At 39.2% G+C, this 11845-nt stretch overlaps 1 protein-coding gene across 1 annotated transcript; it reads right to left on the reverse strand.

Moving 5' to 3' along the window:
* Positions 1-4092: 4092 nt before the first annotated feature.
* sp9 (sp9 transcription factor) lies at positions 4093-5735 on the reverse strand. Its single transcript, XM_072259646.1, has 2 exons — positions 5715-5735; positions 4093-5456 (listed from the first exon to the last, which is right to left on the reverse strand). The coding sequence occupies exons 1-2, from the start codon at positions 5733-5735 to the stop codon at positions 4125-4127; spliced, it is 1353 nt and encodes a 450-aa protein (XP_072115747.1). The 3' UTR covers positions 4093-4124.
* Between the last annotated feature and the right edge of the window lie 6110 nt (positions 5736-11845).

Genomic DNA, 11845 nt, shown 5'->3' on the forward strand with positions numbered 1-11845 from the left:
TTACCTGGTTTGTAGCCAATAACTGCAAAATGCTTGTTCTGATTGCTTTCTGATTCTGCCAAAGGCATGATTTGCTGTTGCAACTTATATGGATTCATACAAAAGTTCACATTCAAAATAACTTTGTCGTTATATTGCAATTCAACTCAGTCGTTCCTCTTTGCCACTCGGTTCTTGTATCTCACCGCCACATCAGCGCCACGTTAAATTTTCTGGTGGGTGGGAAAGTCCAAACCCAGAGCATTCAGACTATTTATTCTAAATCTTGACATATTAAGAGGTATACATTTGGAGTGTGAAGTCATATGTGAATATTGACTGAAGTATATATTTATTCATTACCATATCTTTTCTAAGATCTTATAAAGTAATTACGACGACGGATATTTACAAGAACAGTCTTGTGACGTTTCCTGCTGAAATATGGATCATTCAGCGATGAAAATATGGAATTTAAACTAATATTGAATGTTATATATATTGCCACTGTTATTAAATAGATACTTTGACTACCACACGAAATCGGCAGAATGTCGTGTATAATATTACAACGTGTCACTGAGATAATAAACAAAATAGTCTCGAGAAAGGAGCACTGGGGTGGAGTCGGTAGATGTCGCTCTATGGTCGTGCCTTAGGAAAAGGGAGCTGCTGAAAGTCGGAACCTTCGCCGAATTTAGCAGCACCTTTTGAGTCCTCAGAATAATTAGAGCACCGCAGTTTGCACAAATCGCTGCTCTTTGACGCAACTGGTTAAAAATAAGGTCAGAAAACTGAATCCTTTCAGCCTTATTCCTTTCGTTAATCCAAATTCGCCGAGTTTGGAAATAAGTCCCGAAGCTACTATCCTTGAATTGCTGACCTACAGAAATTATTTCCCTTCGAGGAACTTGTACTATAAACTTTTCTTTCTGTGAGATGATAGCTGTAAAAATGAAATGTTTCAAGAAAAAAAAGAAGTTTCCCCACGCAAAAAATTAAATTGAGTAGTCTCTCAATAGAAAATCCAATTAGGTTTATAGACAGTTTATAATAATTGTATTCCTCCCCAAGCTGGCGTCATGCAGTCTGCCCAACTATTATTATTTAATGTTCTGCGGTGCTTAATTTAAAGCAAACAAATGCCTATGCTACCATAAAATACTGTTTATCGTTGCCTAACCCCCAAATAATCCACGATTAATTCACTTTAAACAACTTCTAAAAATTTAAATTAGAGTGCTTACTTGCAACTTTGATAAATAAAAGCTGCCCGTTTCTTCATTATTAATTTTGCGTCGGACAACCTCAATCGCACCTTTACTAGCCAGTAGTTTTCTTTGCACTTTGAAACGTTGGGATATGTACAAACAATTGTTTATTCTTGTTGGGGGGAAATAAGGGAAAGTTGCCATGTATAAATAATTATCCTTACAAGTTATAATGTCTTTATTATGACTTCGTGTGCTCACCTGCTCGTTAAACAATTTTACTACCGTATGGTCATGTTGGCTATTTTCTAATTCCGCTCACATAAATCAAATCAAGATACCAATTTCCATGTGAATATTTTTCTCTAAAACTCATGAAAAACAAAACGTGCTAAGTTTATGAAAAGTGATATCACGAATTGTGTGGTTTTAGCATTTTTCATTTTGAACTTCTAAAATACCCGATTCTTTTCTGTTAAACTGGGAAACCGTTTTCGTTTTCAAGTTCGCTTATAGACTAAATGGAACTCATCCTTAGTGTTGCTGAATTATAACAACGCTTCGCTTATTTTGAGTTGTGAAGGCGGTGTGCATTTTAACATATGGCTGAATTATAGCAGTTTGTCTTACTCATAAATCCTCGTTGTCCGCAATGAATTTAAGATATTTTGCTTGCGTCTAACTTTCGTGGTTGACGTATTTTACAATGCGTTCCAGCACAGAAGATAACTAAGCCAATTCGGTAATCACTTTAATAATAAGAATTACATAGCTGAAAAATAATTATTTAAGTTAGCCGAGGCCTTGCATAATGTTTTAGGTATACATTATTTACAGTATTTCCAATACGTTGGATTTCTTATGTTTGTATGTCGCCGATCCTCTTTTGGGGAGTTTCAAGTGATGGACAACCGTTTGACCTGCGAGGGCCAAAAGCAATCCAAACTGAGCCTTGATCATTCAGCTGGGAATTGTAACCCTGTGGCCTGTCGTGAAGCGGACCAGTAAGATTTGCTTTGATCTCCATTGGTTCTGTGTGGAAAACAATACTGACTTCAGCCCAACACCCACTGAGAATGCATACCAGAAAAACAACCAGCAAACAGAATTACTGGCAGTGACTTTTGTGCAGTTCCCCAGGCACCAGCCCACCTTTCCCTGCAAACTAGCGCACGCACAATTATCCATAATAGACATGCCAGTTCTTTTAAAATCTCGGTACTTTTAAACTGACAAACCTGTGTGCAAAATTATTTGTTTTGAATAATGGCTTGATTGTAGAGACAGACTTTCATTTTGCAGATAATTTCCCTCCATGTCAATGGCGCCTGCTTGTTGTTAGGATGAATATTATGCAAACCTCGCTGAGTCTCAGAATTTTGAGGGGAAATTATGGGACAGATGCTTTAAAAATATTAAGGGAAAGCTCAGCAGATTTGCCGTTATAATGCGTGCGAGCTGAGAACAAAAGATAATTAAAACTATTTTCTTTCCGATAATTACCTTCTGGTCAATTTAACTGTACAGAGTTTGAAAGAACCTGGGTAAATGAGATCCCGGTCCCAAACGTGTTCCCATGCCTGAGCCTAGCCTATAATTATTCGTTTGGTTTCATTTGCTTCAGACGCTGCAGTGAGTAATCACAAAGAAGTCAGAGAGCATCCTTGAACCTTTTCAATACCCAAGCCAGTGATATTCAAATAACGTTTAAGGGCCATTTGACTGGGAACATAAGCATTTCAAATTCAGCATTAGCATACATTTGCTGCGTTTGAAAAGCAATGAAACAGTTGCCTTCATAACATAAAAAGCAAGGTTATCAAATCGAGAGCCCCATTCCTCCTCCTCCCCCCCCCCACCACCACCACCAACGCTCACATGTTATCTTGAATTCGTTTTTTTTTATTCGTTTGACATGCAAATATGTCCAGTTAATTTGAAAAATTAAAATGGATCTTCAATGGCGCTTTGTCGCTAGAAATCTCAGGAGTTTTACATGGACAAGCTTGGATAAAGTTCAGGGGAACAAATGATGTCTGAGAGATTAATTGGATATTTGATAAAACATGAATCTCTAATCGGGAATACAAGGCACTGGGGGCTGCTGTGTGTTCCGAGTCAAAATTACTAACATTTAACAAGCTTTTCATTAAGGCATGAAATGTTTGCTACGGGGTATTAACTGTTCTCGTATTCCACAGAGAACTCAGCTGTGCCCCCGTTTTCACAGTATTGTAATCGCTTTGGACGTCAGGCATGTACATTCAAGCGTCTTGTAAAAAACGGTTACTAGCACCACGATAATGTTCTTAATTTATATATTTCAATATGGCTAAATCTATTAACAGCCTAGTAAGCAATTCATATTATTTGATGTTTGGAAGCAGGTCTGTCGATTTCCCTCCGGTAGCATTGTCGATATGTTTTCTTATCTTTCGATTTAGTTTGGAAGATTTCCTGTTAATATTTCGTGGCTTCGCTAAAGGGAAAATAACAAAGAAATGTCCCAAGTTTGTACTTGCACAATTTATTTATACAGATAAATGCATATAATATTTTTATGCGGCGCAGATTTTCTGTTCATATAGTATGGACGAGCTGATTAATATGCAATTTATTACATATCGACTTTCACAAAGTGCATCGAAATCATAGAATTCCCAGTTTCAAGTGCGACCCGGTCACAAAATAGTTTTATCAAACACTTACAAGAAAAAAAAGAGGAAACACAGGACATTTTGAACTTTTTCTGTACATAGAATTTTAAACAATCTTATACATAGAGAAACAAGTCCCAAGCATTTGATGCACATATGCTCACCTCCTTTTAAGATGTAACTTCCGTGAGAGTGCAGGGCTTGGAACTCCAAGTACTTAATAGTCATATTGTACTGGACACAAATTTTTAATAAGTTCCTGTTTTGGGTATTAGATTTAGGAATCATTTTGTACCGGAGTGGCTGTTTTGATTGCTCTATTGGAATGCACAGCCTCCATGAGGATATCTGGCGATTCTGATCTGGGGGTCTCCAAGTTGCTGGTGTCGGTATCACTATCGCTGCCCTTTTTGCCTCCGCCGCCGCTGTGTGTTTTGATGTGTTTACTGAGGTGATCACTTCTCATAAAGCGTTTGTTGCAGACCGGACAGGCGAAGCGCTTCTCTCCCGTATGGGTTCTCAAATGTCTCTGCAACTCGTCCGATCGGGTGAAGCGTTTGCCGCAGAACAACCAGTTACAAACGAAGGGCCTCTCCCCAGTGTGCCATCGTAAGTGTGCCTTGAGGTGAGAGGTCTTGCCGTAGACCTTACCGCATCCTGGAATGTGGCAGCTGTGGAGGCCTTTCCTCCGAAGGCTGGCTCCCGCAGGTCCAAGGCGCTCGGCCTCCTGGCAGTTGGGGCAGTCGCAGGTTGCTCTGCCGGAATATCGCCGTGAGGACCTGGCTGAACTGCCTAGTCCCGACGGGCCTGAAATCATCGAGTTCGCCGTGATTGCAGCAGAGGTGGAATCTGTATAGGACGGAATCATAGGTTTGAAGCCATCTTGAGCGAGGAGGTGCTGCCCCGTGGACAACAGGTGAGAGGCGGTGGAGCCGATCCCGGTGGAGCTGAAGGCGGAGTGGCTCAGAGTTGAGAAATCCGCGTTGTAAGTACTAAGCTGTGTGTGCAGTGAAGCCTGTGCGCTCCCGGAGTGCAGGGTGGGCTGGAGGCCCCCATTTGGATTCTGAACTTCCAGCCAGCTGGGGTTAGTGTGCACGTCCCACCAGGAGGACGCCCCGCTGCCAACCTCGCCAGAAATGCTCGTGTGGAACCCGGATTTGTACCAGGATTCATAAGGATGAGCCATGCCGACCCTCGGGTACATTCCCTGAAGAGTGTCAGCGGAAGAGTGGACTTTGGATATGAAAGCCGATTGTCCGGTGTCTTGCGTGTTGACACTCGCCGAGACGGAGTTGGAGAAGAGGTTGTATTCAGTGCTGAAGGCAGAAGACGTTGGAGAAGTGGAAGCCAAACAGAAGGCGCTGTTCCCGGAACCGCTGCTCACCGAGAAACTGTTGCTTATACCGCCTGAGGCTCGACTGTTGGCCACGCTGAATCCCGACAGGCCCGACCCCAGATTACAGTTGGAGACAGACCGTTTCCATGGATGAAATCCGCCCTTCCCAAATGCACTGGATTCTGGCAAAGTTGTTAATGGGCTTGTATTGCCAATCTTATTACAAGTTGCGGCCAACATTGCCAACGGAGTGGTTCCAAATCTGGGTTCTTCCTGGTGGTGGAATCATTATGTTAAGTAATATATCATCGATAAAAAGAAAAATATAAACCCAAACACAATAATTGAAAAAAAGATATCCAAAATGATTCTGAGAAATAATCTATATTTAACATGAAGGCAGTTATTTTTTTCTGAGTGTATAATAAAGTACTGCAAGATATACTGCAATGTCTACTGCCCGCAAATTATGACGATATTTATGAAGATGAAGCTTATTCAACTATTTAGCATTAAGTTTGCGCAACTTACCCCAAGTATTGAAGTTGCCATGACGGCTTCTTTCTTCCCTTTACTGTGCTTAAATTAACAGAACTAAGCTGTCACAGTTGAAGATGATGTCTACTCACTCACTGCCTTGTTCTCCGGACTACTCGACCTAATTGTAGTGAGCGCACCCTTTGAAGTGCCGCTGTGCTGAGCTCTGAGCCAATCAAACCTTTTATTACACGGACAGGGCGAATAGTCAGCCACTCAGAGTGCCCAGCACGCCGCAATAGATAGGTCACAGCCAATCACGGTATCTGGAACTGGGCAGCACGCGTCAATCACCCGTTGCAGCATCTCACTGCTCTGCACGTTAATGTAATTGATATACATTCAAGTTCAGTTCGCATATACACGGTAATTCAGCGGTCAGTTTGATCCATTGCCAGATATCACAAGAGGCTCGTGTATTACGAAGTATTTTAATATGCTGAACATTTTCCGAGGAGTAGAGCGAAAAGGGGCTACATAAGTTGGTGGAGGATCACCAAACTTGCTTGTTTTACAATTAAAATAGCATCTTGGCTTAACGCAATGAATCATTTTGCATCAGTTCAGTTTTGTGTGAGGGTTACAGTTATGTTCAGGACTAAGGCATTTGTTGTGAACGTCAGCGTCTTATTTAAGAGTCTGTTAGCCAATTTATCCAATGACTTCCGAATCCCATTCCGGAGCATTTCCTGAAAAATGCTTCAGAACCTGCTTACATCATTAATACATTTTTTATGGATCCGACTTTACGATGTCTCGTTAGCTTCTATTTCATTGTATTTACTTTGCTACCGTTATTAATTTGTTACGATCGAGTTGCGATTTTATCGTACCGTTATTTCTGTATGTATGTTGGGGGAGGGGCGTTGTAGAAGAACGATATCAACTCCGACTAAACTACATTAAAAGGCTAGGGAAAGTTCAATATCAATAGCCAAATTATATACTTAGTTTCTGTGTAAAGAATATTTAACATAGTTTTGTTTTACAAAGTAGACTACGTTAAAAAAATGCTTCTCGGATTCTGTAGGGAGAGCTAACTAAATTATTTGTGCAAAGTTATAATATCAGTATAAATAGTGCAAGCTGAACTGCAGCCGAGCATAATAAAGTTAAACATGCGTCAGGGTCCAGAGTGTGCATCGCAGATCTGAATTACTAATCGCACGTCTGTCTCAAGCCTGAAACGAGCTGAAGCTTACCCTTGGGGACTGCGATCTTGATCAAAATGACGCCGCTGTTATGATTCTTGTTTGATCTACTGAGAGAAATAACGAAGCTGCTTAGACTTGCATTTATTGAGAGTCTGTTTGACAGCAGGTGAATATTGCTCTTTACTGTGTATTAGGAAATTAAATCTGTTTATTTCTGCCATGTTTACTGGGTTTTGCTTATAGCTGTGATTACAAGATGTCAGTAAGGCGTTTCCGACCGGCCCAGGGGCAGGAAAGGGAGGGGAGGGATAAAGGCGTTTTTTGTGTCGCAGAAGACTGATTGACGGAGTAACAAGTGAATTTGTGAAGATTTCTTTTGTTCTTATTTATTTTGATTGAACAAGTTGCGGTCAAGGGGTTCAAAGATCTGGCTTCTTACATCTTTACAACATCGTGAGTTAAAAGTGGATATCAATTATCGGAATGAATGACTTGTATTCAATACGCTAAAACGAAATGGACTTTCTAGTGTACGTCACCCACGGATTTATTAAGACGCATTCATATATCTTTACTGATTACGAGAGGTCTTAACAATCTTCTGGGAGTGAAATAATTCAGAATGCTAATAATCCAAACACGAAGACATGATTTTAAAATTCTTCGAGTCTGTGTGCATTTTAAAGCATTAATTCACAAAGTCCCTTACAATAGGGAATTTTGAACTTTTAACAATCATAGCAGAACATGGCTTTAAACCGGGATCCGTGCATTATGCGAATGAGTTGTGCTAACGGTTAAAACATTTAGAGGTAATGACAATCTAACAAAGCCCTAGTTCCGAGTGTAATCGCCTGTGACTCATCATCCTTTTTAAAAGTTAAAGCAATTTCAGGAGAGACGCTTTCAGTAACTGCTTTACATTATTCAAAACGGACAAATAATACTCTATTATAGCGCTTGAATGCTGCCAGTCATCAGATGTGCAATTTATCGAAAAAACTCAATGTGCCAAATATCGCAGTCTTTATAGGGTACTGAATCTAAAACAATTTCTTAGAATCTCTGCACAAATTTCGAAAATTGCTTCCCATTACAATCATCCCAATTTGACGAGAAGGCAATTAACACTATTAAACGTGGATTCTGCATAAACAAATATAATAGAAATGCAACCAGTTACTTGCCACAAAGGAAATTCAGTTCCATAATTGCTTTCCGTGATGAAGTTTCTCAATCTGCTAATGTAAAACCATATTTAAAGTCGGTTTTTCTAACGTTCTGATTAACGACTAAGTTGAACGTTTCAGGTAGTCCCATGAGGAGATAATTTCCCATCAGTTGGACTCTGTCTGCTTGAATACGCTGATAAATAAAGACATCTAGAAGCTTTTAAAACCTCTCTATGTTTACTTATTCCGATACTTTTGATAGCCCTTCGTATTTACTTATAAGATATTAGTGCTATCCAAATTGTAAGAATGTTGTCACTATAACTAAAAGTTAGTTAATTCTAGAAATATTTAAATTCTACGAAAGTTTTGTCATATTTGTTTTAATAACTGTTCCTTAACCATCTCTATTCTAATAAGTTAACAAACATAAGGGGAAGTTATTTCATATAATTGGGCTTAAAATCTCAAACGCAGGCATTGTTTCCATGTAGACGTAAACTGCCATCAAACACATTTGTCTTGCAAGATTATTTTCCACATTTTTTGCTTCACAAAGCCTTCTTTTACCTTTGTAATCTGCAGGTGTAATTCGCAATGGTAATTTATTATCAGATGGCTTTACACGGCTGATCTACTCAATTCTATTTTCATATTACAATTCAACTGTATGTTAACAGGATAAGACGTAGAGTCTAGAAATATAAGCAGAAATGCATTAAAATAATAATTCTGTACAATAGAGATGGTCGAGCAGCTTGGTGTTTCAAAATCCGCATTGTAGATTATCATTTCGGGTCTACCTGTTATAGCCGAAACCGTTTTATATATAAGGTATCTTTTGTTTCAGACAATACTTCTTTTATTCTTCTTCAAATAATATTAAAATTGGATCACATTAAGGGAGATCTTAGTTTTTAATTATCGGCTTAAAAGACCATGTAATCATTACATATACCAATGAGAAAATATCGTTCAAGTGCAATGTGGACAAAGAACAGATACGTTTTATTTGGTTTGCTTTGTTATCTTGTCCACGTGAATGAAGTTTGATTCAGAAGCGTTTTGGAAAAGCATCGGGCGTCTCGCAAAAGATTCTGGAGGGCGAAAGCAATAGCAGCAGCAGCGGCGGCAATGTTTGAGAGTGGCAGGCTGCGGAAGATGAATGCTCCATCTGGGATGCAGGATTTTAATTAGAGTGATTATGCACAGATCGCCCTCATTCATTCATCAGCTGATCAGTAAGTGGCGCTGCCAACGCTTTGGAAAATGCGGTCGTGATCAGGCAAATTATTTTAAATGAGTCGCAATATTCTTATATGAAGTGGTCCCATGGTAACGACCAAACCACTCGGTAGGGTCGATAAAGTCTTCAACAATCACGTGTTATTGAAAATATAAACAAACAACATTTATAAATATTTATTCGGGTAATAAATTATTGTGCACATCACCCAACTAATTATTCTGTCCGTATAAATCTTGGAACACTTGGAAATACTGTCCTGAGCAGTTTCATGTTGCTACAAGTAAAAATGTACCATTACCATCCAGGCGTCACATCTTTTGCGAGCTGTACACCACGAGGAACTCAAGACTTACTGGCATTGAAACAGATGGAACAAGTGCACACAGCCCGTTCACATTTTCAGAAGCATCTTAGTTAGGTTGCTGTTGTGTGGTGGTAATTTAGCTCTACCTTTCGGGATTTCAGAATATATTCACTGAAAAGTAAATATATCTTAACCAGACACGCAAACAAAGTTTTATATCTTTGAAACACGACGTGCACCAACGCACGAGATTAACGTAATTTTTGAGAAAATAAACAGGTCGCTTTCTATAAAGTGGAAGGGTAAGTAATTATTCTTAAACATACAACCCATAATAATCAGAATGAAATATCTTAATACGATCAATGTATTGAGTTTTTTTTTCTTTTCGTTAGTCGCAATTCTTAGTGTATATTGACTGAGGGAAAATATCATTTGTACGATATATGCGTGGATTGTACTACCGTGTTCTTCGCGATGCGAGAGCTTCTGCCGGTAGCTGATGGTTACAGTCGTCTCAGGGTCGCAATATGGTAATGCGTGTAGACATTGGTGGGCGGGGGGGGGGGGGGTCTGTGAAAATCCAGGCAGATTTAACTCACCTTCTTGCCAAGATCTGAACAGTTCATAAACAGAGCCCATTTTTATTAAAGTATGCAGCAAGAATAAAGGTCGATTATTTCCTGAATGTGTACAGGGCTCCAGCTGACATATTTTAGAACTAGTACTTGCATCTTCTGAATTGTCCTTGCATGTTGACCCTGAAGGCTTGACTTGAACGATCCACAAACTACACCAGACATCCCTCTCTCTTCTTTTGATAAAGTAAGTTAGTATTATAACGAAGGAATCAGAACCTGCCCAATGACATATTTAACGAATTTGACTGGAGTAGGAGCATTTTTCAGTTGTTTTGAATTTGGTTACCGGCATTGCCACCGAAACGCTCACTGTAATACTTGCCACAAAACACGGTTTAAACTGTGATATAACACGCGCATACTCATGAGAAACCTTGAAAAAACCCGACGCTAGTTTTTTTTTGGGGGGAGGGAGAGTTGACTTAATTGTTTTTGAGAGCTGAGTTGTTAATATGGTAAACAGCCACAGGTATCGGCGATTAGCCTATTTCTCAATCAAAGAGAGTCAGACCCAATCACAATAATTGACTCGAGCAAAGATCATACAATATGCAGTATTGAGACTGAACCGCCCCATTTGTGCGGGCAGTCCTCGCTTCGTATTTTGAAATCTCTCCACTGAGGGCATTCTGTCTATCGCACTTCGCTGTCGATTTCAAATCCATTTTCGTATTAGACCGTATTAACGTCGCATCTTCTCAGTAGAATTTACCCAAACAGTAACTGGGCGAGTTCTTACAAGGGTTAACCATTATCTGCTATGGTCGTGATCTTTTATTTAGAAAGAGGTGGTTCAGATCGGTTTTTAGCCAATTCTTGGGAGAAGGGCTTCCGGAAATCAATTATCAAGCGCTATTATAATTGCTTTGTGTGGTTCTCAAAATTATGCACTTCAGATAATAAGTGCTTAAAATACAATGGAACAGTTGAGGTCCAGCGTCCTAATCTGCATTGTCGATATACTCCTGCAGTACGAGTTGACACTTCCAACGCAGTATTATACTTCCAGTTTCTCAACGTTAGTTATGTCCAGCTAGCTAAATGTAGGTGTTAGTTAAAGTTATCGTTAAAGAAATGAATCTGGAAATCAATATGCAACTTTACAGGATTTGACTTTCTTACAGGTTGATGTTGCCATATTTAATTAAGGTACTTTTTAGATGTTTATAGTTATCTGACTTTCTTTAATCGTTTTTAGAATATCTTACAAAAGGATCAATTGTTTTCAATGCTGTCTTCAGATATCCTTACCCCTATTAATTATTGCTCATCTCGTGCTCTTGTACAGTGTCTTAGAATATTAGACTCTTAAAATGCAAGACGTTATTGTCACAATTGTTACAAAATTTCTCCTTTCTATCTCCCTCAGAATCCGTTTAGTTTGCAACAGCATTTATAAATCTTGCAATCAATTTACTGTAAATAATAAAGAAATCCAAAAGGATACAGATTTAGTGTATTGTGGACACTTTTTGTGCAGATGAATTTGACTTGTGAAACTGTAATGCATTCATTTCCACAGAGTTTAGATAGTCTATCTTATGGAGTGTGTAAGTATTGTTAACAGCAACTTTGGCCTCTCTTTAAATCCTCTCCTGAAATATT

The sequence above is a fragment of the Mobula birostris genome, chromosome 6 (assembly GCF_030028105.1).
Source record: "Mobula birostris isolate sMobBir1 chromosome 6, sMobBir1.hap1, whole genome shotgun sequence".
NCBI classification, from domain to species: domain Eukaryota; kingdom Metazoa; phylum Chordata; class Chondrichthyes; order Myliobatiformes; family Myliobatidae; genus Mobula; species Mobula birostris.

What these genes read in the sequence shown, in the direction of transcription:
- sp9 (XM_072259646.1), bottom strand. Translation starts at nt 5,735, where the DNA reads ATGGCAACTTCAATACTTGGG. An exon ending in TGGCAACTTCAATACTTGGG is followed by an intron (nt 5,457 to 5,714) that starts GTAAGTTGCGCA and finishes TTCCACCACCAG; the next exon opens with GAAGAACCCAGATTTGGAAC.